The 27,568-nt window shown below is 47.4% G+C and overlaps 1 protein-coding gene across 1 annotated transcript; it reads right to left on the bottom strand.

Annotated features, from left to right (window-relative positions):
• Positions 1-544: 544 nt before the first annotated feature.
• shmt2 (serine hydroxymethyltransferase 2 (mitochondrial)) lies at positions 545-27,249 on the bottom strand. Its single transcript, XM_088633612.1, has 12 exons — positions 27,089-27,249; positions 16,118-16,312; positions 13,994-14,073; positions 11,853-12,053; positions 10,471-10,552; positions 7,988-8,110; positions 5,641-5,780; positions 4,922-5,084; positions 3,242-3,341; positions 2,556-2,711; positions 1,821-1,928; positions 545-1,324 (listed from the first exon to the last, which is right to left on the bottom strand). Exons 1-12 carry the CDS (start codon positions 27,119-27,121, stop codon positions 1,197-1,199), a joined length of 1,509 nt encoding a protein of 502 aa, XP_088489738.1. The 5' UTR covers positions 27,122-27,249; the 3' UTR covers positions 545-1,196.
• Between the last annotated feature and the right edge of the window lie 319 nt (positions 27,250-27,568).

The raw sequence follows: 27,568 nt of genomic DNA, 5'->3' as shown, positions 1-27,568 counted from the left end.
CTGAAAACACTATAAATACCTTCTATATAACTCTCTCCTGCTCACATTTGTTTTGCTGGGTCCCTCCTCCAGCCCCTCTCCTCCTGTGCAGCAGCTGCCCCTTGGATAATTGCAGCCTGCAGGAGGTGATGCTGTTCTTAGAGAAAAGAAGCGAAGCTGAAATATTAAAAGTGTGCAGCTGACACTCTCCAGCTCACAAGAGGGGACTCCCCACAGACACCTACTGCTCAGCACGGGCATGGACCTAAAACATATCGCAGCAGGACCCCATATCCCAGCAAATCTACTGCACCTGATCTTCCCTTTTCTGAAACTTGCGCCCACTGGATGAGGCTGTGTACTGTTCTTTCAGAGAATAAAGGATGTGTTGCCCCACTGCATCACATTAAATAACTCAATATGCGATTGGGACCTTAAGCAATCAATGACTTACGTTTACAAGTGTAAATGGACCTTTTGCCAAAAGGTGGGGGGGGTAAAACAAAGATTAAGACACAATAAACCTGGACTGAACTCAAGTTCACAACAAGTCATTCACAAGGAATAAGAAACTGGAAAACATTTACTTTTTTTTTTGTCCTGAGTCATCCTGCAAGGACAATTACATGAGTGAAACATATTGGGTGGTTAGCAGGGGCTCTCTTCCAGAGCATCAGCTGGGGCCTGGAGCACTAAAGGTGCCAGACTCTCACCTCTGAGGGTGGCCAACCAGTGTAATTAACTGGTACCTTTAAATAACCACGGTGACTGCAGAACTGCAAACGTCTTTCATTGGCTCAAACAGTAAATTAATACTGTCAAATACTTTTTTTTTTCCTGAAGCTATAACCATCAGGCTCTGGAGGATTAGAGATGCATGTGACCATATTATACAAGAGCTGATGACCTCTCCAAAACTTAATCTGGTTGTTTTTCTGCAGGACGTTGGCGTCATACAGCTCCTTTAGAATACAATACAACAGGCCTTCTGAACAGGAAAGGAGTGTAACTATGCTTTTTCGTTTGCCCGAGAACGGAACTGTAGAAATATAAGACGTGGCGCTGAAGTGTTCAGTCTCAAGCTCCATCAAGTGGGAAGGATTCAATCAGGTGGAGAATTCTGGTTTATCTGTTCTCTGATCAGAAAGTTGGGGTCTGCGGTGACTGGGGCTGGCTCTGTGCCCGACTGCGCTCTCTCTCCCTCTTCGCTGGGAGGGTTAGTGACTCTCGAACCCAGGCATGGGGAAGGAGCGGGCGAACTGCTCCACCCTCTGCCGTAGGTCTGCAATCCTGGCCTTGGTCTCGGGGTCCTGCAGCAGGAATGTCTTGAAGTCCTGGAGCTTGGCTGGAGTGGAAAGAAATGGGGAAAAAACTTGAAGAGCCCCAACAAGACTTCCCACTTGCTTTTGCAGATTGGGCGTTCTCTCTCTGACCTGACAACAGAACAGCATCGCTTTCCTGAACCTAGCCAGTCCATCAGCAAGAAAAAAAGAAAGGTTTTATAATTACAAGTTCCATAGATATCAATTATTTCAAAAGAAGCAGGCATTTTGCTTACAAATGTGGCTTGGGTACCCTCGTTTTAACAATTAAAGGGGCAGATGTTAACATGAGTAATTTGATCTCACTTTACGACCAGGAGATAGTGTTGAAAAAAAATTGCTGTGCTTGTTTAAACTATTCCCATAAGAAAGAGGTGCACCAACACTACTTTTAACATCAGGACTTGGGTTTCTGTGATTATAGGAATGTGGTGCTGCTAATATTGCTGACTTAAGGTCCCTAAATACCCCCTCTCCCCCCCACCCCTTACCCTGCTGCACCACTGCCGAGTCCCTCACCTGTCTTCTTCTTCACATCGATTGCGATCTGGAAGCCCTCATCCATGAAGTCCACCACCTTCTCAAAGTCCGCTTCCTTGAAGTGTCGGGACGTCAGAGCCGGGGCTCCTGCAGCCGTGGACAACAGGGGTATGTCACTGCAGGTATGGGGCAGGTACGCCGCAAGCACAGACGGGACATTCATGATAACTAACATGAGAACGCAGTGGGGGAAGAACTGAAGATCGATGGGTGACCTCCAAGCCTGTTGTTGCCCTGCTCCAGTTAAAGACACTCAACCCTGCCGGTTCTCCTCTCTAACCCATCGTGGGCGACTGGAAATAGAACCGCTACCTTCTTCCCTTCAAAACTACTTTTGTTCTGGCTCTAAACTTAATGATCACATGCTGACAGAAGGCTTTTTATTACCCTTCTGTAGTGCACATACAGCTCGCAGGAGAGCCACAGCCCCACAGGTCATAGAACTTTGCTCTGAATAGTCAACAAGCAAAGACTTGGAAAAGGTTCAAGTTCTAATTTAACAAAATAATTAGGTCTAATTAAGTCATTAGGTGCTCAGCTGGAATGATAAGCAAAAGGCCCGGTGGCTGTCAAGGACCGGTATTGCAGATTTGTATCCATTAGTTACCTTCTGACTAATTCCCCTTTTGTTCTCAGGGACCTACAAAGTCCCGGTTTTAGTTGTCTTCTCTGTAAACTAAAATCTGCACTCCCAGCATGCCTGGCAGATCATACCCAGTCTTAGCCCCCCGGGGGTGAGGGCACTCTTGTCCCCAGGGCAGGTGTTCTTGTTGGCAGTGATGGACACCAGTTCCAGCACCCTCTCTGCCCGGGCGCCATCCATCCCCTTTGGCCTCAGGTCAACCAGAACCAGGTGATTGTCTGTACCGCCTGCAAAAAAAAACCCACAACAAATGCCACTCAGCTCGCTCCTCTCCTCCGCCCCCTCACAGGCCCGACCCTGCCCTTCCCCTCCCCTCTGTGTAGTCAGCGAAGTTTCCCAGTACATGCTACGCAAACAAGCTCCTCCTCTTATCATAAGGCTGTGAATGTGATTCGATCATCGGACCGTTCAACTACTGTCTACCAAACGGTAGCATGGCCTCTCCAAGTCCAGCACCTTTCTTGAGTTGGTAGCTAATTTAGGATCTTATCCAGCTGTTTCTTGAAAGACGCCAAGGTATCAGCTTCAGCAATATGGCTGGGTATCCCATTCCGTACGCCACACTCCCACAACACTCTGTGCTTCTAGCTCTTGGTTTTTAAACGAGCGTCTCCCGTAGTTTCCACTTGAGCCCTCTGGTTTATGTGTCACTGTTTATTCTGAAGATCGTCAGACTTTGTTAACGCCGTTAGGGTTCTTCCGCTCTGGGATCATGGGGTCCCCCTACAAGACTAGAACGCCCAGCTGTGGTTGGTACCTGACACCAGTGTGTAGCCCTTCTTCAGCAGGGCGTTGGACATGGCCTTGGCGTTGCGCAGGACCTGGGCAGAGTACTCCTTAAACATGGGCATGGCAGCCTGGAAACACAAGGAAGGGTGGGGGTTTGTCAATCAAGAGAGAAGACTCTTAAGATCTGAACATGCTCCTGAGAATGAAAACTAGGAAAAGACTTTTCTAACATAAGACGAGAAAGGTTACAGACAAGAGGATGCCATCCCGCTACACAGCCAAAATGCTGCGTTTCTTTTCTGTTCCTCTCAGCGTGGAATAAACCTTTAGCTGTTCCTTCGGCTAATTTGGTCGCCAGTAGTTAACCGATTCAAGGATCTCATCTTGACTTCTCTGAGGAAACAGCTGGATATCAGATTCAACAATAGTTTGTTCCACACTTTCATAAGCCTTTGAATAAAGAAGTGCTTTCTGTTTTAAAGGCACTTCTACACAATTTCCACTTGTGCCCTCTGGTTGGTGTTCAACTTTATTTTTTGGGGTGGCAAAACGATTTAACCTGACAATAAAAAAGGCAGTCTTGGCAGCACTTCAGCTTAGTCCATGGCTTAGTTGGATTAAACAGATAAGGATCTTGTCTAACAGCGAAGGGCTTTTCACATTCCCTGAATGATCGTTCAAATCTCATCCTCGATTCTTCTGTAGCGCAGTCACACCTCTGATCCGACAAAGACACTCAACTGTCGGAAAATCCCGAGGCATCCAATCAGCTTTCCCCTCTTTTCCGCACTCCCCCCCCCCTCTCAGATCCCTCAGAGGGTTTACCGTTTACTCTCCTGGCTTCAGGATGTAATTGCAAATTGCTCCTTGCGGTACCGCCTCCATTGAAGCTTAGTAGGGGAGCCTAGACTAAGCGTTGGTCTAATTCAAAACAAACAACACTATTATCCACATAATGTGAATAAAAATAACAGTAGCATGTTCTTCCATGGAAACAGGGAGAGACAGAAGACAGAGGTGAAAGGGGAGAATTTTTTGTGCCTCTGGATTGCCGTCTGCTGAGGGAATATTTAAAGATCTGACACAGAACTAAAGCACAGGTACTTCAAGTGTACATCTTTATTCAACATTTTATCCATATCTGCAGGCACTGAATACAGACATTAACCCCTGTCCATGTACTGATGGGTATTGTGACAGCTGTGTATTTTTATTTGGATTTGGTTCTTTTCCAACTTGCCTTCCATTTCAGTTATAATTACCAGTATTATTAATTTATTCAGATTACCACCATCATTCATGTTGTTACTGCTTAAAAACAGCCCTCCTCTTAATGAAAAGCACTAAAAAGCTGGAAGTTTCAACAGCAGCAGAGTCTCCAAAACCACCCCGATTCTTTTTTTTAACCACTGCATGTAATGCAGTCCTTAACAAGAGTTCAAATGCAAAACAGCGCCCCAGTTCCCCTCCAATCACCGCTCACCGGGTGACGAACGCAGGACTTGACGTTCCTTCCCAGAGTTCTTATCTCAAACACCGCCAGTGCAGGAGCCCCAGAGCACGAAACATTTTAACACTCTTTCAGATCAAACGCCTGGACTGTACTGGATCGCAGAGGGGCAGCCCGAGCCCTATAGCTGGGAAGAGGATTTTGTGTTTAACAATCCCCAGCACCCTTGCCGATCCCAAGGCGGAGAGCCAGACTGACCTGCCTGAGTGCCACGGCCACCCCTGCGATGGTGTGGTTGTGCGGGCCGCCCTGCAGCGAGGGGAAGACGGAGAAGTTGATGCGGTCCTCCAGGTCGTACATCACCTCCTTGCCCTTCTTGTCCACGGAGCGCACCCCCTTCCGGTAAAAGATCAGCCCGGACCTGTGCCAGACACAGTGGAATGCCTGGGGTCAGCCTACGGAAATTGTGGGAGCTCGCTGGCCTGACCCCAGTCTGACGCTGCTGTCTGAATGGTCAGGTACATGACTGCACAAAGCAAGGTACTGCTGTTGACCACAGGCACCACTGACAGCTGCAACCTGGTACAGGTCTCCCGTCTCGGGACTGACCAGGCCTGGCCTTGCTCAGCTCCCCAGATCTGGCCAGATCAGGCGAACAGGTGGTAAACAAAGCAGTGGGGGAAAGATGGAACAATCACCTCATCTTAACCAGACAGGTATGGCCATGAACAGCTTAATGGAAGGAAACATGACCCTCTCTTAAAACACCTTTAACTTCTCTTAATTATACATGAATTAATGACCATGGAAGTGTCCCTTATAGGCTACAAGGACCACCTGCAGCAGTTTAGTCTCTGAATGGTCTCAAGCCCACACAGCTGAGTCTGGCTATGATCAGGTCAAAGACAGGAATCATGTTTTTTCAACTGTACACTTTCTCTTTAAAGTCCCGCCCTCCCCCAACACTGTCCACTCACCTGACTCCACGGAGGGTCTTGTGTGTGGTGCTGGTGACAATGTCAGCATGTTCAAACGGGGAGGGAATCACCTTGGCTGCCACCAGGCCACTGATATGAGCCATGTCCGCCAGCAGGTACGCGTTTACGTCAGAGCATACCTGCACAAGGTAACGGAGACAGCTCAGAACACACCTGCACAGGTAACCAATGAAAACTGAGACCCAGAGTTTGTTTTCATCACGCAGAAAATCACTGAACACCTGCACAGGTAGAAGACGAACACACCTGCAGAGGGATGAGAGCAACAGACCAGGACATGCTTTAACAGGAAAGAGACAAGCAATGATCAGAGAACACATGCACAGGTAACAAAACAGCTGCAAAAGACAGCAGTGAATCTGAGAATGTAAGAAAAAGAAAGCATAAAATCACAAAAAAAACAAGAAGCAGAGGTTATTTTTCAATAAGAATGCAAATATACTGGAGATAGATTTTAAGACAACTGCTCTGGACGATTGTGGTTCTGACGCCTATTTAATCCATTCTTTAACCCTAAAGCTAAGGCTTTTTCCTAATTCCACCCGAATGCCTGAATTTAGAGAGCTAACAGCTGGAGAATGAGAGCTCTGCTTTGTGCACCTGAAGTCTGTTCTCGAACGGCAGCGTTAGAGCAGGAATGGGACTGGGTTAACCCCACAGCTCATCTGGCAGCACAAGCAGCTGTACAAGACAAGACATTTAACATCACTGTGTGCAACTACCCAAAGCTGCAATGCACTCCCCAGATCAAGAGACAATCCTCAGGTCTGCCACGGATATACAACATATAAAGGCAGACTGCAATGCAGACAGCACCTCAAGTCCGGGTTTGAACCCAGGGCCCCAGAGCTGTGAGGTTGCAGTGCTAACCACTGCCATCCCTGTCTGAGCACGCTCAGTCTAAAAGGCCTATTAGCCAGTCAGCATATTCAGGTCGTATTCCAGTTAAGATGTTTCCACCCCAGTGCTAATAAACCTTGTCACAAACAAAACAAAATTCAAACATTTCACTGGGCATATTTCTAAGCATCCAATTAAGAATAATGGCCTGCACACCCATCCCAACCCCTCTTAATCAATATTATTCATTTTTCCTTGCTGCATTAAGTCCTGTTATTATGCAGTTCATCAGAATGAGATGCAGCAAAATAATGGGTTCTTAATGTGAGGAAAGAGCTCTTGACATCCAGTAGGGCAAGCTGCTTTTCAAGTGACAGCAGTGCAAATGCTGGCATGTCTTCTTGCAGGGAACTGAGAGTCAAGCCTGCTGCCCTTGTGGCAAAACCTCGAACCTGGAGAGAAAGCAGCCAGCCATGCCTGTAAAGCCGTTCTATTGAATGCAAAAATAATCTATCAGGATGGAGAGTTTTCACCTTCAATTTCATCAACATGTGTATGCTTCCACTCACAGGAGACCAGCTCTCCCTGCTGCAGATGTAGGACGTGGAAATAACCCTCCTGCTCTCAGCTTTAAATACATCTTTACCCAAAGAGTGGTGGGGGTGCGGAACAGACTTCTTAGTCCTGTTGCTGAAGCCGGTATCCCAGCTTCTTGTAAGAAATGGCTACATGAGATCCTTTCATCAGGACAGAAGGCATTACTTTAGACAGAATTGTGGAAGTATGGAACAAGCTTCCTAGTCTCGCCAATACCCTGGCCTTTTTTCAGAAATAGGTGGTCACAACACTTTAGTTTTGTCTTCTCTTGAATACTATAATGCCCTGCTTGCTGGGGTATTTAAATCCACATTGCACAAACTACCAAATGGGCACAATGTCTTATGTTCAGGATTCTCCAGCTTGGAGAGGTCAGTCCCGTTAGGTCTTATAGGTCACCTTGCAGAAGACCAAAAACACTAGTAAGTTAATGATCCAACAGCAAGTAAACTTAAGGAAACCTTGAGCCTTGTTGGATGATTTTGGTTCCACATTCTTTTTCCAACCATTTTGTCTATCCCAGCAACCAACAGGCACAAAGCAGGGCTAAGTTCTTTTTAAATTCTTTAAATTGAACACATCACAATAACACTTTCCAGGGCTTTATGAATGGGTGATTTAAGGCTGACCACTAAAACCTTCTAGATAGGGCTCTCCAGGACCAGGGACAGAGACCCCTGCCCTATTGCTTTCAACAGCAGCAAAGGGGGGGGAGATTTTTTTATCAGTTTATGCCAGAAAAACCAGGGCATGATGAGCAAAACATAGTGTGTTGCAGAGACAAGGCCAATGAGCCGAACAAATTATTGCTGCTGCTCCATCAGCGGAAAGTAAACAAAGAAATCAGCGAGGGAAAAATTAGGAAAACCCATGGAAAAGCACGCAGCACCTTTTTCATCCTGGCGTAGTCGATGAGGCGGGCGTACGCGCTGGTTCCCGCGATGATCAGCCGGGGACGGAAGAGTCGGGCCGTCACCTCCAGCTGGTCGTAGTCGATTATTCCGGTCTCGAGCTGAAATGGCACAGAACCAGGCATCAGTGACACCACTGCACAGTGTGGGCGGGGGGATGCTTCATCCCTGGGACTTACATTTCTGTTAATCTTTGCATCCACCCATTTTCCAAGTGCTTTGTCCCATAGAGGGTCTTGGGGATGCCAGAGCCTTTTCCAGCAAGCAGCTGGCACAAGGTAGGGCACACATAGACACAGACACTCACACCAGCGCTAATCTACCCAGAGGCCAATTAACCTACCAGTATGATTTTGGACTTTGGGAGAAAACCAGCACACCAGGAGTAAACCCATGCGAACACAGTGAGAACATACTAACTCCACGCAGACAGCACCTCAGGAATTGAGCCCAGGGCCCCAGGGCTGAAGGGCAGCAAGTAAACTTAAGGAAACCATGAGTCTTGAGAGACAGTTTTGGTTCCAGGGTCTATTTCCAACTATTTTCTAACCGCTTCTTCCAATTTAGGGGTCGCGGCGCAGCTGGAGTCTACCCTGGAAAGCAACAGGCACAGCAGGGCCTCCTAGTTTGCCACCCAAAATCTCTTTCGTCTTGGTGGGCTGTTTTGGTCTTTGCAGCATTACAAGCGACAGCTGCAGCAGACCTCCATGTAATGCCTCTATTCAGCTGCGAGCGTTGTGGGGCTCAAAGCATGAGACAGTGCATGCTGACAGAACAGGTTTCATAAGGCAGAGGCACACTATCAGCACCTCTTCATGAAAAAGTGGCAGTGGCAATGGCAAGACAAGTTCATTATGGATAGCAAATTAAAAACCGTATTAATAAGCATGAAAATCATTTGAATCTCATCTGTCTCAGGGAATTTCTTATTTCACCAGCAACAAAAGAGTCCGCTACATAAGCACAGATGGTATAGGATGGGAAAGTCTTCACTTGAACTAGAGTGAGAAGCATCACCACAGTCCGTCTTCTTCTCTAAAAATTGGAAACACCAATTTTTAAAATATACTCCAAATTAAAACCAGCAAACATGTGCAGGGTTAAATTAGAATACTATCTTTTGCTCATTCATAGACTGAAGAGAGCTATACAATAGTGGCTACACCTAAAAAGCAGTTACTAGATCTCCTACCACCACAAGGCCCTGCTGAGCCTGGAGCCAGAGAAGAGCCCACTCAGCCAGCTGGCCCTGAAGCTCACTGCCCTGAGCCACACCGACACCAGCTAGCCTTGAGAAGGCACTGCTACAACACCACACAAGACGACAGTACCTCACCCCTGGGACACAGACAAGCACAGTACTATCTGGCATACTGCTAGGCCCAGAAAAGACAATAGGCACTGGTCAACAATCTAACCAGGGTGAGAGACAGCAAGGAGGACAGAGTTTTTCAACACGCATCTTTTCACCGTTCCTACTCAGTGCCTGCAGGGCACCCTCCTTCTACCCATAGCACAGCAAAAATAATTTTACAACTCATATGAATCATATGAAGTAATCCTAGAGTGATCAACAATTCACATCACTATGCCCCTTTCACATAGACCTCATATGCAGTTCGGGGTCAGTGGCCCAGAGCCTATCCCCGGAAGCACTAGGGGGCAAACCGGGACACACACCCTGGATGCAGAGAACACACAGACACACACTCACACCAGGGCCAGTTTTCCTAGAAACCAATTGATTTACCAGTATGTCTTTGAACTGTGGGAGGAAACCTATACAAACCTGGGGAGAACATGCAAACTCCACACAGATCACACAGAATTGAGCCCAGGCTCAAGCGCTGCATCGCAGCAATATTCATTGTGCTGCCCTGATCAATAATCATTTTGGAGAAAAAAAAAATAACTGACCACTAATTAATTTCCACTCTTCTTAAGATTCACATGCATCATTTATGAGCCTTTTATTGACTTACAGCGGGGACAGGTTTCCTCTTGCTTCTTAGAAAACAAGCTGTGAAAGTGCTATAAAACCCCTTAAGGTTGTAAGTTGGAAGGTACTGAAAAAGATGACAGTAAGCTGGAAGAGAGGTAGATAAGGGGCAGTAAGAAAAACGGTAAAAAAAAAACAGCTGGTGCTCCTCTGCAGCATTTATCCAGTGTCTTCTCAGCTCCACGGTATATTAACTGATCCCTCCACTCCATCAAACACCTCTTCCTCCACGACAAAGCGGTCTGGGCCACAGCCTGTCGATTTTCTATTAGTTCCGCGGCGGTGAGGTTTTGTCGGCACCTCAATCACCGCGCGGTTGAAGAGCACGGACGCGCCCCCCCACCCCCCAAGGCCCTGACAGCGTGCCAGCTAAGAAGGACAGCCGGGTCTCTCTCTAGGGCCCCGAGTCTGGACACATGACAAGAAGGGGAATTACAAATCGATAGAGCATCTCACACTCACTTTCAGCTTGTACGGCATGGACTCGAAGTAAATAGATGTGGCTGAAATCCTCTTGACGTCAGACATGTAGCCGTGAGTGAGGCTGAGGGGAGAAAGACAGAAGAATTACTTTCAGAGATCTGAACCCCCACCCTCGGTGCCACCCCCAACTGTCCTCAGAACCCGAACGCTCACCGACACCCCCACGTGTCCTCTGAACCCCAACCCTCGCCGCCACCCCCAAGTGTCCTCTGAACCCCAACCCTCGACACCACCCTCAAGTGTCCTCTGAACCCCAACCCTCACCGCCACCCTCAAGTGTCCTCTGAACCCCAACCCTCACCGCCACCCTCAAGTGTCCTCTGAACCCCAACCCTCACCGCCACCCTCAAGTGTCCTCTGAACCCCAGCCCTCACCGCCACCCTAACCTTTGCCGACACCCCCAACTGGGCTCTGAAACCCCCACTTTCACCAACACCCCAGTTAAGCTCTGAACCCCAGCTGACATCTGAACTCCCACCCTTACCGACACCCCCATCTAAACTCTGAATCCCTGCTTCGCCCCACACTAAACCCCTCTAACTGCCATTTGAACCTCATCTTTTCAGACAAACAAATCATCTTTCTGAGGGATTAAGAAATCTAGCCTGCTTTGAATTGAAATAGTTCAGTTATGGAAATAATTCTGTATTTGGCACACCCAGGGCTGTCTCAAGGGGTGGGCAGGTTCTTGTGTGTAGTGTTGGCGGCAGGGAGCAGCGTTGAGGTGATGAAATAGCTGCCTAACTAGCCTGGTCAAACAGACATACAGAACCGAGCAGAACTACTAATCGCCGTTGTTGCTAATGCTATCGCTACCATCAGGTGTCTCAATGCGTCCTTGTCTTCGTCGAGATCACTGCCTGTGTCCGTTTCTTCCTTGCTCCCGGTTTTTACAACGAACCTTTCCAAAGACCCTTTAAGGGCCACATTTGCTTGCATCCTCCCTCTTCTGCTTCCTTTTTCTTTTCTCGCACCCGCTGTAGTATTTTCTAAATCTGGCCCTGTCACTGCTTGTGATCGCCATTTTCTCACCGGCTCACTTTTTTCCCAAGCTAGTTGAGTTGTGCTGCAATAACTTTTAGCTGGCAGCCCAGGGCCTATGATGTAGTGTAGTTAGTGTAGGACAGGCCTCCAGTTCTGAATAAAGCATCTGCTCTCCCACTTACTTTAGATTTCACTTCGAGTTAAAATAGTTTTGTGTGGAGCTTTATTAAAATATGTATTTTTATGTGCGTGTGAAGCGGGATTGGGGATTGGGGGTGTCTGGCTGGCGCGGGGGCCATGGGAGGCCGCCCCCTTCGCCCCCCCTTGAGACGGCCCTGCGTACACCCAAGGGACAACGACAGCAGGGGATACTAACTGGCCACCGTCGGGCAGGTCGAGCCCCATGATGCGGTCGTGAGGCTGCAGGACGGCCGTGTACACGGCGAAATTGGCAGGGGAGCCGGAGTAGGGCTGCACGTTGACCCCCCAGCATTTGGGGTCCAGGTCAAAGGCCTCCAGGGCTCTCTTCTGGCAGAGCAGCTCAATCTGGTCGACCACTTCCGCGCCACCGTAGTACCTGGCCAGGGCAAAAAAAAAAGGCGTGAGATGCAAAAAGAGGGCGGGGCACGTGGGAGGGGTTTGGAGATAAGGGGAGGGGTCTGTGGGGGTGGGGCAAAGAGAGGGAGGGAACATCTAGGGCAGGAGGTGGGGAAACCAGCACAGATCAGTTACAAAACACCTTCAACGGTAAAAATCTCAGTTGTGAAAAACAGACACATTCTCTTAAAAGCACAAACTTCATGGTGTCCTGCCACTTAGCATTTAACGAAAACATGTTCTGAGCAACAGCTCCTCACAACCCTTCTAGAAGGGAAATTAGGAGATTAAAAAATGAGAAAAGCTGTAAGAAGAAACTAAAAAGGAGAAATAAAGGCTGAGACTTCCGGGATGCGTTTCTGTTTCCTTCCTGGACTGTTCTAACATGTTTAGGAAAAAGGGAGAGGGCCACACCAGCATGCATATGTAAAGAGAGGGGCCACAGGTCGCAAATTAAAAAGGCTCAGAGGATTACATTTATCAGTCTGAGCCAAACAAAAGGCTTGCAGGTAAGTTGCTGGGGGTTCAGGAGGAGCAGAAGGGAAAATAAATCAGAGGGCTTTCAGTGTGTCAGTTAAATCCTGGCATTGCTGCCACTCCTGAAGCAAGACTGAAGCTCTAAGCCGATTTGCGTGTTATTACATTTCTGCAGTCGGAGGCTTTCCTTCTCCTCCACCTGCAGGCACGCCATTGTGCCGGGGCTGAATTTATTGAAAAAAGGATTCTCCCAAAATGAGCATTTAAGAGGAATTAAAGCAGTTCAAGTCGCCTGCTTTATAAATCCAATCCTCTCTTTAATGGGGTCTGTCAAACAAGAGGATTTAGCTAAATTTGATAATATTCTTAATTCCCTTTTATTTTATTTATTTGTTCTTGGCTTAACCCCGATGACATGCAAGCAAAAAAAAAAATTATAATCAAACGATCAGACCCCTGTCTCTGCCACACAGACGAGCAGGCCAGACCTGCTTGTGTGGTATTAATCTGCAAGGGAATCTGTGTTGACAATGTTTTCTATTTCTCTACTGGGAAGAGGAGGGCTGTGTACTGTGGCAGAGAGGCACAGCATGGGAGAGAGGCGAAGGCCTAGACAGGCTTGGTTTTTAAAAGTTTATCAACAACAGATGGTTGGCAGGACCACCAGGTCTTTCTGCGTCGTTTCATTTATATGCCAATGATCACCCACACTGCAACACAGTCTCTCTCTCCCGGGCTAGCTGTGTGTTGCAGGCTGATCTATGACTCTGAGACGCAGCGAAGGGAGAAGGACAAGATCAGCAGCCAAAAATAACGATTTGCACAGAGGCGGTTCTCAAAGTGCCCATGCATCTCAGTCCCCCGCGTGGCAGGCCTGGCAGCACAGGGCCGAAACAGGTGCGACTGCATACTGGTGTGCAGGCCTGGGGACGTGCTGCACAGTGCAAGGCAGCGATCCAGGGTGAAGGAGGCACCATGGAGCAGGCATTCAGTCACGCCAGGCCTGTCGGGGTTTTTGATCTGAGTGTTAATGCACGTTCACCCAGCACGGCTATTCATCTACACCAGCTCACTACTAGCTTAACCTGGCCAATTTATGAAACAAGTAAAGGTTTATTCTGCGCCAGAAAAAAAAGAGAAGAAAAGAAACACAAAGTTTTGGCTGTGGAGCCTTCTTCGGGTGGAACCAAAACGTTTCGTTTCTTTTCCGCATGGAATAAACCTTTACCTGTTCCTTTGCAGCCTAAGCAAGCTGATACAGCTACCTACTCGAACCAATTTAAGAAACCTTTCTAAGGTGCTGGTGCTTTAAAGAAGCCTACATATGCCACAGACACACCAGCCTTCCAGGAGCAGCACCGCAGACCTGTTACAGTGGTGACGCCACCACGTATATCCCAGGGGGCCCTGCTGTGCAGCAGCATGCATGCTAGGCGGGCTCACCTCTTCCCCGGATATCCCTCTGAATACTTATTGTTGAGACAAGAGCCCATGGCCTCCAGGGCAGCCCTGCTGCAGAAGTTCTGACAAAGGGAAGGGGGAAAAAAAAGAAGGAGGTTTTAGAATCGTTCATCATTGGCTCAAGGGCGGGAGAACTGGTGGTGGGGTAAAGTAAGATCAGAAAAAAAACAAAACAAAGATAACTTTTTTTTTTTTAAACGATCACCACTCTTAGCGGTAATACATTCAAGTCAGCCCGTCTCAGGGTCAGGGTCAGCGCTGACCCATTCATTAAACTGCCAGGCCCATCAGCAGCACTTGATGGAGAGGGTCCTGGCCAGGCGTCTGCGAGATTGCCCGCAGCCCGGCCAAAGGGGGCGGGAGGGGGGTCAATGGACGGCCCTGCACACAATACAAGGCTGCTATTCAGCAGAGAGTGACCGGTGAGGCATCTACTCCTCGGGCAACGACACTATGCAAGGACGAGATGGACTATGCAAGCCGACTGGGCTTCCCTATGTAACCTCCCTATGCTGGGACAATGCAAATAATTAATTACATAAAAAACTTAATTTAACTGTAAAATGAACGCAGTAAATTACTTTATTTCACACATGATTTACCTGTAAATCCTTTCATACTTAAATAAAAAGTTTTAAAAAAGAATGAACGGAAGGATTTCTTTGAACTTCGAGAACTATAAAAATAAAATAAAAATATTTAATAAAAAATATTTTTTTCCCCACTAGAACTTATTTCAAGAAACACAAATTTTTCAGTTTTTAACAGTGGAGAACCTGTAACAGCACAAAAGCCCCGATAACAAAAATGCAACAGCACTTTATTAATACACTCCCAGAGATGGAAAACCAGATAGAAACACTTCAGAGGTGCCATGCTCTTAAGCATTTTGGCGACGTGGCAAATCTTCAGCATGCGATTTTCTGCTTTTGGAAAAGAACATTAAAGCGGTTTTAAGAACGCGGGCGCGCATATTTTGGAGAACGTGGCTTCCAGGCTCTGCTAAGGATTGCGGATGAGCACATTAAAATGATCTGTATGAAAAGATAAGCGGGATTTAAAAGAAGATCTGAGGAGGCAAATCAACCAGAAGATAAAAGACGGGGCGCAGCGCAAACCCGTGCGATCTGACATCATTACATGATGGTGTCGGGTGTGATTTGATCTGACACGTGGAATTTCATTATTCCTGGCCTGGTCTGGGTTTCTCACACTCTCTGCAGCATGGTGTATACATTGCAGAGCTCTGCTCACACCGCATTTGCTTTCACTTTAAAGTTTTCCTTATGAGGCCTTTTACCTGGGGACTGCATGGCTGCGTCTGTATGAAAGCCGGAGTGCACACTCCTTGCAGGAAAGCTGGGGACGGGGCCGGCAGGGTTGGTCAGCAGGACACCAGTCTGGAGGCTGTCAGGGAACCAGCGGGCAGCCCTGCCCCTTCACCCGCCCACCCGCTGTGTGAACGGCCCCCCACTCTCCCCAAGACGCAGCTAGCGCGCGCCGAGACAAGCCAGCAGCTCCTGCGTGCTTCTGCCCTTCAGGAATATGCTAATCTCACGCCGCAAGATCTCAGGGAAACGAGGCAATTAGCGGGGCCTGCATCTCGGGGGCAACAACACAGGAAACGGCTTCTGCCGTATGCTGTCCATCACAATACGTCAACTCCACGACCACATAAAAGGGGGAAATTCACTCAATCAAGCGCAGCGGCTAATGCCCTTTACTGATGCACCCCATTGCCAAAGGAACAGCACAAAGGTGTGAGGTCTTCTTCGGCAGGGAATCACACAATTATGCCATATTTTAAGCAAACCTATTGGCAATGGCAAAAAAAAAATACTGGAGCACGTGGCAAGTATTTTTATGCTGGTATTGTCTTGAACTGCTACGGCAAGCTGGAAGCATCACCATTCCTCCACTATTGAATCTGGATGCCAAACTCAGACTGTTTGACGGAAGAAATTAACCGAAAAAGGGCTTGAAATTGGCGGCTCATCCGTGCATTCCCTCATGCAGCACTGCACCTAGCTTTCCAGCAGGTGGCGCCATGCCATGCCAGTACCGTACCCATCTGCCCAATGGGTACCCGGGAAAGCGACTCGTTACCTCCGAGGCGATGAGCTCCAGGCCGCGCAGCTGCCGGTCCTTCTCCTTCTGCACCAGGTCCCACATCTCGGGGTCGTCGGCGGCCAGGCTCTCCCGTCCGGTCCACTGCGGCCCCTCGCTCCGCTGGGCCACGGGCTGGGCGTGCTGACCGCGGGCGCCGGCCACGGTGGCACAGGGCAGGCGGCGCACCAAGGGCTGGAAAACACACACGGCGGGGAGAGTGAGGCTCACCAGGCGGGCCGGATTACACAACACACACCCAAGCACCCACCCCTTCAGAGCCGCCTTCGGATGCCTCCGCGCACCACTGCTCCAACGATAGTGCGCGCCGCGGTTCACCAAGAGGAGACACGCCGATGACACCTCCTCCAATTTCAAACCGTTCCACTCAGTCACGCTCACTTGTTTGGGCTGTTTGGCATCGTCTCAAACTTTGAAAGTAAGTTTTACAGTAAATGGGCTGTCGTCGTGTGTGTGTGTGTGTGTGTGTTTGGGGGGGGGGGGGCGCAATGCCATAATTTGGGGGGTCCATTCCACCCAAGTCCACGTCTGCCTGCAGCCCCTGCTATACCAAGCCCCCCAAAATGAAGCCCCTACTATAGTGGAGCCCCCAATACGCCACACCACTATGAAAATATGAAAAAGAAATTAAATTTGAAAGGAAACGACCCATTCTGGCATTTGAAGGATGCCTAATGAAACCGTTAAAGCTGACATTTTCACAAGATTTGCAGGCTTGAAGAAACGGAGGACAGAAAACCACCTTTTTATTTTTTTTCTTGAACTCTAAAACCTTGCTGTGATCTGCTTGAAAATGTCACTGTAGATTAGTGGGGGGAAAAAAAGGAAAAAAACAACAGGAAATCTGCTGGGCACTTGTAATATTATTTTTCTTCTCCTTCAGATTTCTTTCCAAGAAGCGTTTACTGTGTTTTATTAGGAAGCCAGAAGAGACAATCCACTGTTAACCATGTTGGAGACGGAAGGCTGCTCTGTAACGGCAAAATCTAGCACAGCGTACACAAGCGCGCTACAGCATTTCTCAACTTGACTGAGATTAATGGCAACTTTTGCTTAGATTTTAATTAAGAAACCACACTGGCTCAAACCTCTTAAAGAGGTAGATGGCTCTACAATGCATAAGACTATAAAACACTGGCTTGCACACTTAACTAGAACTGGAGATTGGGAGGGGATTCTCCACTCATGGGACGACAGGCAACATTAGCAGCTGCCCTAGACAATCCTGACTTACTAACAAAAGGAGAGGACCTTGGATGTGGGTTCAATCCATTTTGCAATCCAATTAAATTATTTTAAAGTTGTGTTTGCTTCCTATTAATCAAGGTGTGACTGATAGGTCTCACTGCTACCCTCTCACCTGTCCAGGTGGTGGGACGCCTGTGTGCCCTCTCAGCTCAGTGAGCCTCACCTGTCCAGGTGGTGGGACGCCTGTGCGCCCTCTCAGCTCAGCGAGCCTCACCTGTCCAGGTGGTGGGACGCCTGTGTGCCCTCTCAGCTCAGTGAGCCTCACCTGTCCAGGTGGTGGGACGCCTGTGAGCCCTCTCAGCTCAGTGAGCCTCACCTGTCCAGGTGGTGGGACGCCTGCACCCTCTGAGCTCAGTGAGCCTCACCTGTCCAGGTGTGTGGTGGGGTGTGATCGGCAGGCCTAGCTTTGGTAAACGGAGGTGAACATAACCTTAAAGGTATCCCAGAATACTTTTTATATCACACCCGGGTCTCCAGCTGGGAACCAGCCTCCCAGAGGAGCAGGGAACAGGAAATATTAACGGAGCTAATGGACAACTAACAAGATGAATACAATTTAAGAATGAAACTGGGGGGGAGGGAGGATCGACTACTCCTGCACGTTCTTTTAAAAAGAAGGAATAATTTCATTGCTTGGCAACACAGCCACAGCATACAGCACCTGTTACGCGAATCAAAGCCATTTTTCTTTTCAGGGACAGAGCCCGCTGCTGTAATCCAGACAAGCAGGATTGCGCGAATGGGAAAAACACACAACAACCCCCCCACCCCCTCCCCAACAATAACATATCACAGGCAACTAAAGGAAAAACGTCTTTTAAACTGGGTTTCTCTGCAAGCAAATGGTGAACGCACAGGCGAAATAAACCTGCTGCGATACCCTACAATGGTTTTCCGTGCAAGCCAAAGTCTAATCCAACAGCGAGAGCAAAGTCCCCCCTCTGCACAGCCCTAGGTTAAGCAAGGCAGCTGGCAACACTACGGCAAAGCCCTATAAATTACAGATTTAATCTTTAGCCTCTTGAATCCTTTAATATAATATAATTAGAACAGCCGCGGCAGTCTTCAAGATATCAATACGCACAGCACTGCCGGCTAATTATGCTTCTATCAGCAGTATTCCAGGGAGCTTTAGTGCACTTCATTGTCCACATTCAGCATTTCCACTTATCAAATCAAGGCACCCCAGCGTTATTTACAATTTTATTAGGAGAAAACACAAAGTCCGGGGAACTTGTGAGCTCCCCGCCCACCTCTTCTCCTTTCAGCCCCATCTTTCCAACAGCCGTGGGAGCGCGGCGAGGATCAGGAGGGAATGCTGGTGACGGGAGGGTGGGATAGCCCGGGATACGTTAAGATGGGAGGTTAAAAGGATGCAGCAGGAAAATCCACTCGCCAGTTTCATCCCGACTCTAATCCAAGCCTCATGCGTGCAGATGAATGCTGGAATAACAGAAGAGGGTCTGCCCCTGATCTTCTGGGTCCTGAACACGGGACTCAGGAGGGCTGGCACTTCAAGGAGACCCACAGGTACAAAGTCTTTTCTAGGGCCTCCGAACAGATAACTCCCATTGCAGGGCAGTTCACTCCATGCCACAGTTTAGGACAAGCCGGCTCTTTCATAATCCAGAGGAAAGATGTATATTTCAAGATCATTTTCGACGCTTTTATGAAATGTGCACAGATGTGTCAAATTTAAATGAAACGTACTGGGTTTCTGTTTCACCAAGGTAACGAAATACAACCGACCTGAGGCAGATAACAGCCATGTCTGTCCAATGGGAGTCTTGCCGATATTTCCCGGAAACTTAGAGCAACATTTCTCTTTGAGCTCCCGTTTCCCTAGAAGTCTGTGCTCATGATTGTATACGCACTTGTGATGTATAACTTCATTTAATTGTGTTATTAAAAACCAATTAAAAACATAATTAGGAGCGATTAGAAATCCCTACATGGGATTTCTGTTTTCCCTGTTCTGCAACAGTACGGTGCATTGTGCTTAAAGCACAGGCCTGCACTATCTCTCAGTTCTGCCGAGCTCAAAACCCACCACGATTTAATTTTCTGTTCAAGAGAGGACAGCTTAAGTGACCTTGATCTGCAGTGATCTCTTAACTCCGAAAGTAATAAGCGGAAAAAAAAACAGAAGCAGTCAGGGTTGACTGTGAAACTGTGCCTGAGGACAATATTTTAAATAATGACGAGAATGCACAACACCTAGATGTTTAAAAAAATGCCAACAGCTGAAATGTCCAGACAGACTGATACTGGTTCGGCTCTTTCATAGCCAGTCCTGGACTTTGTGTAAGTGTGAAATGGTGCCTCAGGCAGGTGGACCTATTTTGTTTTCTCAAGAGCTCACTCAATCTCTCCTCTTGTGCTCCGAGGCAAATCTGGGCCAGAGGTCTAAAGGCGAAAGATTGGAAAGGTTAACAGATTAATCCACAGCAGGTGACACCTTATTCTGAAAGCTGTCCGGACTTAACAAGGCCTGAAATCTCGCAAGCCAGCCCGACAGATCAAAGAAGCGCAGGGAGACAGGCTGGCCACATTTTGTAAAGCTAAATCACATGGGTCATTAACTTCTGACGGGAACTGTCCTTTGCTGTCTGCGCCTTCCGTGGGGACACAGAGCGGCCGCGCTCCATTCGTCGGCCTAAACTCCCACTGCGGCAATGCAGGTGCCTGCAACACTGTCGGACCTCAGAGTTAGTCCGAGGAGCACCAACATGCTCACCACACTGAGAAAAGCCGCAGGTTCGTGCTTCTTTGTGTATTTGTGAAAGGGCCGTGACGACGGCGAACACTCACATTTTAACTAGAAGAAAACTGCATGTACCTGTACAGGCTCCCCATGGATTTCAGAAGAAAATCTGAAATACTGCTGCTCAGCTACAAAGGCTTGCATGGTCCGATTTCTGAAGACATCACCGACGCGTTAACTTCCTACCCACTGGAACCAAAAGCTTTAATTAAAACCGTCATCTTATTTGCTTACACTACCAGAAGTTAACGGTTAAAAGTTAGAGGTATGCTATGACCATTTTTAGAAGCTTAAGGTGATGCAGCCTTTACTCCAGTTGCGCCAGTGAGGACCTGCATTGCTGGGGGGCAATTTCCATGATGGACTGGTCCCACCCAGAGAGGAGTCTGGGAGAAACTGGGAAAGACTGGGACAGCAGGGAGCAGGATTGGAAAGCCCTGGTTTACAGGGTGAATGACTGGTCAGAGCATGGAGTAGTGGAGGCGTCCAGGGCTTTGTGGCTCCTTAGCGACCCCTACTGTTGGCCAGGCGCCAGCGTGGCTGCAGATCACAGCGGGCAGGGCTTCTGTCCTCCAGCTGGCACGACAGCCCTGCTGGTACAGATCAGGGACACAAAACAAAAATTTGCCAAAAGCGGTTTATGAATACTCTCTCAATGCCCACCACCAGCTAATCTAAATCTAGTGACCCCCAAAGGGTTAAACAAAGTGCGAATCCCAGTTTAAAAAAATCTGAAAAACTAACAAAATTAAAACCAACAGGTTCATGCCAAGGTTCCCTGCTGCGTTGTTTTTTTTTAACTCCAATCGGGAGTGGGTTTTTTACAAATGAGGCCTGTCACTCGGACTCCTGCCAACAATAATCAGCCTTTTTGCCAGCAACGACAATAAAAAGCAAATATATATATAAAAAAACACCTAGGAGAATTGACAACTGCCAGGCTCATCAGTCAGACTGACAGGCGATTCCGCTCACCTGTCACAAAGTAATAGGAGCCCCTTGGTTACAAATAGTCCTTTTGATTGCAAAGTGAAACAATACTATAGCAAGGAGCAAAATCCACAGGCAGCAGAGAATGTCACATATATAGTATGCAAACCCACAGCGTGTCCAGTAATAAAGTCCACCTGACAGGCTGCTTCTGATGAGAAACGCCTGACCATCATTCAGCAATCCATCTTCTTGTTTTTTTATTAAAAAGCCTAGTGGATCAAATAGGAAAACGCACAAGCATCACAACTAATCTTTCGAGTCCTCCCGGCCAACGTGACCTCCGATGGCTGACTTCTGCACACCATCAGCATAGCGTGCCACGCCATCAGATTCTGAACCTTGGATTGAGACCCAACTGCACGTGCACAGAGTCATCACCTTTTTAAAAAAAAAATCACAAAGACGACATTTTCTGCAAGTGTTTTTTCCATGCAAAGACAAAGTAACAAAAAAAAAACCTGACACACAGTTTCATCTTGAAGAAATGTGATGCGCAGAAAAGGTATTTTCTGCAAGTTACGCATTGTGACGATTTTGGGACGTTCCACTGTCCCTCTATTTATCCAAGACACTGATCTGAGACCTGAATATTTGATGTTAAACAGGTTTTAAAAAAAATTATAAAATACACTGCACTGGCACAGAATGTCTCCCCCTGAGTAAGAAATGTGCTACAAAAAAAAAAGATTTTAAAGTTGCAAAATCTAAGTGGACTTGGTCTTTAAAATTTTAATGGAATATTTGATACAGCATGATCTGGGTCACTATTTTTTTTTTGACATCATGAATATGTATTTATGTCAATGTGTTTCAGATTGCTGCCATTTTTGCACTAATGCGTGATGCGGATCCACAACAGCGATTCTGCTTTGATGAAAAAAGAAGAAATTTAATATAAGGATGTTGAAGTCAAGTGCTGTTTGTAAACCGAGGAAACGTACGGCACTATCCCGAAGTAGGAATGCCAAAAGACAGTGCCATCTTACTAATAATACAATAACAAAGAGTTCTGGTATGCAGTAAAACTATTGTATCAACTACACAGTCAAAAGTGCAGTTTGAAACCATGAAGGGACACGTCCATTTGGAAGAATACATTTGCTGGATTTGGCCCAAAACGTTATCCAGGCTGATGAAGAATCAGATGCATTCCTGGACACTTTAGGAATGTCCTCCACTGTCAGGATCTGAATCTTTTTGATCTCGCACACAGAGGACTACAAGGGGAATCAGACACAACCCAGTGGACGTCTTCATAAGCAAGTTCGAAGTTCCAGAACAGTGAAACATGAACCAGAATGCACCAGCAGAAACTATAGAGAAGTGTGTTTAATAATACTGAGAACAGGAGGAACAAGCCATTCCTCTATGCAGTCGAACCCCTGGCACCTTTTAAAAGAACAGCTCGACCGAGATTCTTAGATCAGTTACTAGCAGCCAGACAAGCTACTGCATATGGGTCAGTCTCCTCTCGTTTGTTAAGTGTCTTGTGTTTTTGGGTTCAGTGAAATTCCTGATCATGTGAATCACAACGCCTTTCATCTGCACTTATTATAATTAGATTTATCAAAACTCGAGCCCATTACACAGTCCTTGAGGTTCGGGGTTATAGCTAGAAATGATATACTTCCTGTTCCCTATTAGGATTGTCACTTTAGTTTCGTTCCAAACAACAAATGCTAAAAAAAAAGGAAAAACTAGACATTAGGAGTCTCTCTTCTACTTTCTACTAGAGCACATGGCATCGAAGCCTTTAAAAATCAATCAGCTCAGTACAGCTGAGTGGAAAAATCATTCGACGTGAACTTAATTAACATGAATGTCTTTTTTCAAAAGGAAAAGTTATTTCTGGAAAAAAATGAACTATAAAAAAGGCAACTTTGAAGGTCAGAGCCTAAAGCAAGGGTGTGTGCAGTGTGTCCAATGACCACCCCAAGGAACCCCCTTCTCCTACCCAACTCCCAGATCCATCTCTCCTCTCGTCTCGTCTCACTGCGGGTGGGGGGGGAGTCTCGCTAGCTTATCACTTGGGCCAAAGCACGGCCTTTTTTAAAGCTCCATAAGAAACCTCTTACTGTATGTGAATCAGCTAGAGGGCAGCGAAGAAAAATCCAGCAGATTTGGAAGTCAGTTGTGTGGAGACATGCAGACGGCACAGCGTGCCGAATCAGAGGAACAGGGCGCAGGGACAAGGGACAGGGCGTGACACAGCAGACCTGCTCTCCGGGCCTTGTTTAGACCAGGCGAGCTGCTCCGCTCTCCTCAATGACTGCTCACTCAACTGCTCCCCCGGCTTTTTTCGAAGAGGGGGGCAGTAGAGTTAAGAATCGAAACAAAGCCTTTAGCTAATGGATCTATAAACGAATCGCATTTACAGGTAGCTTATAGTGGGGTTTTTTTTTGCGATCCACCCTATGGAACAGTGTAACTTATTTTTTTGTTGACAGGCGAGCACGCGATGGTCAATTTGGAGAGCTGAGCCTTCTTTAAAAAAAAAAACAATTTAAAAAAAACAACAAACATTTTCTATATCCAGGAGGGTATTTTGTTGCGGTTTACATAGGGGATTTCAGCCCATCTCCAAACAATTACCAATAACTCAATGGGTCTGTTGGGATTTCAGCTTAGGCCTTAAATCAATCGCTAACTTTCAGCCATCGAAGACAGACTCTGCCCATCCCGGGTACAAATCAACATCTGGGAGCATGTGCACATTTTGGGGGAGGGAGGCTGCCCACCTCTTCCAGCAGGACCCCACAGGCTCCCTTGATTTCAAGGTGACTTGTGTACCAGAGAGCAGCTCTCTTCAATCTCCGCCTGTAACGTCAGTTACAGCGCTCTTCCGGCAGCTCTGCTCTGGGACGGTCTCGTTTCCTGACTGAAGCACCCCCGAAGGCCCTTTTATCAAGAAAGCAGCCAAGCCACAGCTGGAACTGTAACTTCCCCCCTCCAGCAGGGGGCGCCCGACTCCGCTCCCCAGGGGCTGGTGCCCAGCAGGTTTTACAGGGTCTCTACAAATCTTCAGCTTCTCCACAACTGGGCAAGGCTTCAACTTGTCCAATTAAACAAATAAGGGGTCCCATTAGGTAATGAAGGGCTCAGATGGAATGAAGACCAGAAAAACCTCAGGCCTTCCGGGACTGGGAATGTGCACCCCTGCTCTGCGGTCAACCCGCCATGCACATTTTTCAAGATAATGAAGGCCTCTATAGGTTACAAAGGCTACATGCCCAAGTCATGACAGTCAGGCAGTGCTGGCTGCTGCTGCTCAGTCCTGCATTTAATGAATGATCAGTCTCCCAGCTCCTTTTACAGCCCATCCCCACTATGGCGTTTATCCTGGAATAAGGCAATGCAGCAGGAAACAGGTGCATTGGAACAGCACTTGGAAACAGGTACATTACTAGAACAGCTGTTTTTTTTTTCCCTGCAATTCCTGTTCTCTTCAAAGCCAAACCAGGAAAAAACACACACACAGTGAGGTTTCTGTAGGACCGGCCCGTGCTCAGGTGTGGACTGCCTCCGCGCCGTTTTTCAGCCCCGATTCCCCAGCTAAGGCCCGGATTTTATCCGGACCCGGTTTGGGCAAGCCAGCACGCACCCCCGAACCAGAACCGGATCGCGGGACAGGAAGCCTGGAGCACGCGCCAGACTCCACAGCCTCCCAGCTCTGGAACAACCTGGAGTGGGGCGAAGACACAGACACATGCCCAGCATGATCACCAGACCCTCAAGGCTTCTGAGGTGCCTGGTTTCACCCCTCCTTCATTCTTAACCTCCACAAACTTCGGCTGGAGGGGGGGGGGGGGGGTGGTGAGCTGCCAGCCCCTCTGATCAGGCCCCCCTCCAACGCCCACGGTGTCACATGCGCAGCACAGGTAAGGACACTGGGACACACGGAGGGGGGGAGGAGCTGGAGAAACGGGCTCCCTTAGTCCCGAGACATCATTCATTACACCGGCCTGTGCTGCAGCAGTACCGCGCGCGGCTCGCATAACGACAGAAAAACACATAAAAAAAAACAAGGCAGTATATTTTTCACAAGGTCGCGCACTTCATTACAGACGATTACCTGGCTTCCTGTCAGCGCAGCGGGATAAAACATTGTCGCATGCGGACGGTTCAAGGACGCTCTGGCAGCTCCCCTTACAAATGACACTCTTGTGGTTTTAAACTGCGCAGAAAGCAGCACACGAGGCTGATCAACACCAAGAGGGAGCCCACTGCCAGCAGACCTGGGCCCAATTCACAGAGAGACCCATAAACCTGGTAACGATGCATATTCAGACTAATATCCAAGACTTTATTGCGGATGGAGTACAACGCGAGATGTGATCAGATTTAGACCAACACCAGCTGTGGAAGGGAACCCGCATCTCTGTAAGGCAAACAGAATCATTACTGGACGAAAGTGACCGACCCAACTTCTTTCTTGAAGGAACAAGTAATAGGTTTATTCCATGCTGAAAAAAAAGAAGAAAGAAAACACAGCGTTTCGGCCGTGGAGCCTTCTTCAGGTGAACTTCTTTCTTGACAGCTGTAGACCATATCGCTGGACTATCCCAACACCTTTTGGTCGGCTTGTGTCGGCCAGCACAATTTGAAAATGATTCTAAGTCTTGTGATGTAATTATACTCGAGTAGGCTTTACCTCTGTTGTGTCTTTTGTAACTGTAGAATATACCACTGGTCCAAACGCTGATGACCTACACTGACCATCTATTTTAATTTTCTTCACATTAAAATAGATCATTAGCGCCTGACGATAAAGGCAAAAGTAAATCACAAAGTAACCCTCCACAAAACTCCGGAATAAAAACAGCTAACACTTAATGATGTCTGAATCAGATTATTATGTACACGTAAGCACTTTTTAAAATATAATAACTAAAAAAAACTTTGCGAACTTTCTAAACCGCCAATTCCTAATTCTGACAAGGAGTTACGACTAGTTAAGTTGGGTCGCCGACACGATCTTTTTTTTTTTACTCTCTTTAGTTTTGCAGCCGCGGTTTTTAAGATTCAGGATGATGAAACTGCTCGCCTGCGGTTGCATCATGTGAGGTGCCAACTTGGAAAGTGCACTCAGCTGTTGGGAAGCCGGCAAAAATCCAATCCAGGTAAACGCAGTCCCGCAGTACAAAAGCACTAACGTTTAATTTATTCTATATAAAGAAAGCTCACATTCATACAGCATGGACTCACTGAAGATATAGATTTACAGTCAAAGCGAGGAAACTAATCGTCAACTTTCACTTTTCCAGCACGCGAAAAAAAAAAGGTTATATAACGAAGTCGATCGATACAAGGTACAAAGTTTCGCAACTACCCACTAGTTGTAAAAGCAGAAACAAATCGATATCAGTTCAGCAAGAAATAACCACGGCGGTATCATCAGCACCTTGAGTGCAGCTGGGGGGAGCGGGACTGAGCTGAGTAGCAGCTCATAAGAGGCTGAAGAAACTACTGGAGCAGAAAGTTGCTGCAGTGGCTCTTGCAGAGGAGACGGTGCCACGTCTCGGCGCTCAACACACACAGACCTCGGCAAAGGAGGACGGGCGGCACAGCCTGAGAGAGCCTGGGCGCCTGGCAGCCATAACGCATGTGCCATTATTGCACTGGATAAGCACAGTATTGAATCGTCCAGGTCACACGTGTTTTAACAGCAAAACCCCCACAACTGTCTTCTTCGCAGATCAAAGCTTGTTTAGTCCACAGCCACTTCACTGACAGGCTCTTGGGACAAATAATATACTGTATATCGGCTTGTATAAAAAAAAAAGGCAATAGCTCAAGTCAAAGGGAAAGAAGAAGCCTGCTCTCTTGCTTTTTTGCTGCACTGCACTTTTCGAAACTGAACACTCGTGTTTACGTCTCACGCTACTAACTGCGAGAACTATGTTTTATAAAGAAAAGCGACAGACTTTTCAACGCTTGGTACTTACACGAGCAAACTGCCTCAGCGTCAACGACAGCATGTCTAGGGTCTTTCCGAGAGAAGTCTTATCGTGTCGAGGGAAAAGAGAAGAGTTGTAGCCAAGTACCACGTTGATAACACAAACCACAGGCTGACAGGAGGAGGAAGGCGCATAAGACCACGGGAATGCGCTATTGCGCTTGCGCAGCAAGTTTCGTAACTAGGGTGCGCAGTCGCAGTGACGATCAAGAAAGGCTGCCAGCGAGAGGCTTTCTGGGATTTGTTGTTTTTGTTTAAGCTATACTGTGCAGATGATGCAACCGGTGTTTAAAAAATAAAGTTTAGCCGGACTAGTACATCTAGAACACATGAACAGTAAATAGCTTATAAAAAATCAACCCTTAGTACCTTAATTATTATGTAATGTAAGTCGCATTTTCCTTTTATAATTTATATCGGAAATAAATCCAAACCAGGGCGAATGTTTAAAGATATACGGTTGTATGCT

The sequence above is a fragment of the Lepisosteus platostomus genome, chromosome 1 (genome assembly GCF_059453375.1).
Source record: "Lepisosteus platostomus isolate fLepPlt1 chromosome 1, fLepPlt1.hap1, whole genome shotgun sequence".
NCBI lineage: Eukaryota > Metazoa > Chordata > Actinopteri > Semionotiformes > Lepisosteidae > Lepisosteus > Lepisosteus platostomus.
Note: the sequence above shows the minus strand (reverse complement) of the source record. Positions and strands in the feature narration are given on the sequence as shown.

Coding starts and splice junctions, on each gene's coding strand:
- shmt2 (XM_088633612.1), bottom strand. CDS start 27,121: ATGCTGTCGTTGACGCTGAGGCAGTTTGCTCGT. Junction 10,553..11,852: donor GACCTGCCCGACGGTGGCCA/GTTAGTATCCCC, acceptor TTCTCCCCTCAG/CCTCACTCACGGCTACATGT. Junction 1,929..2,555: donor CCCCGGGGGGCTAAGACTGG/GTATGATCTGCC, acceptor CCACGGCTGCAG/GAGCCCCGGCTCTGACGTCC.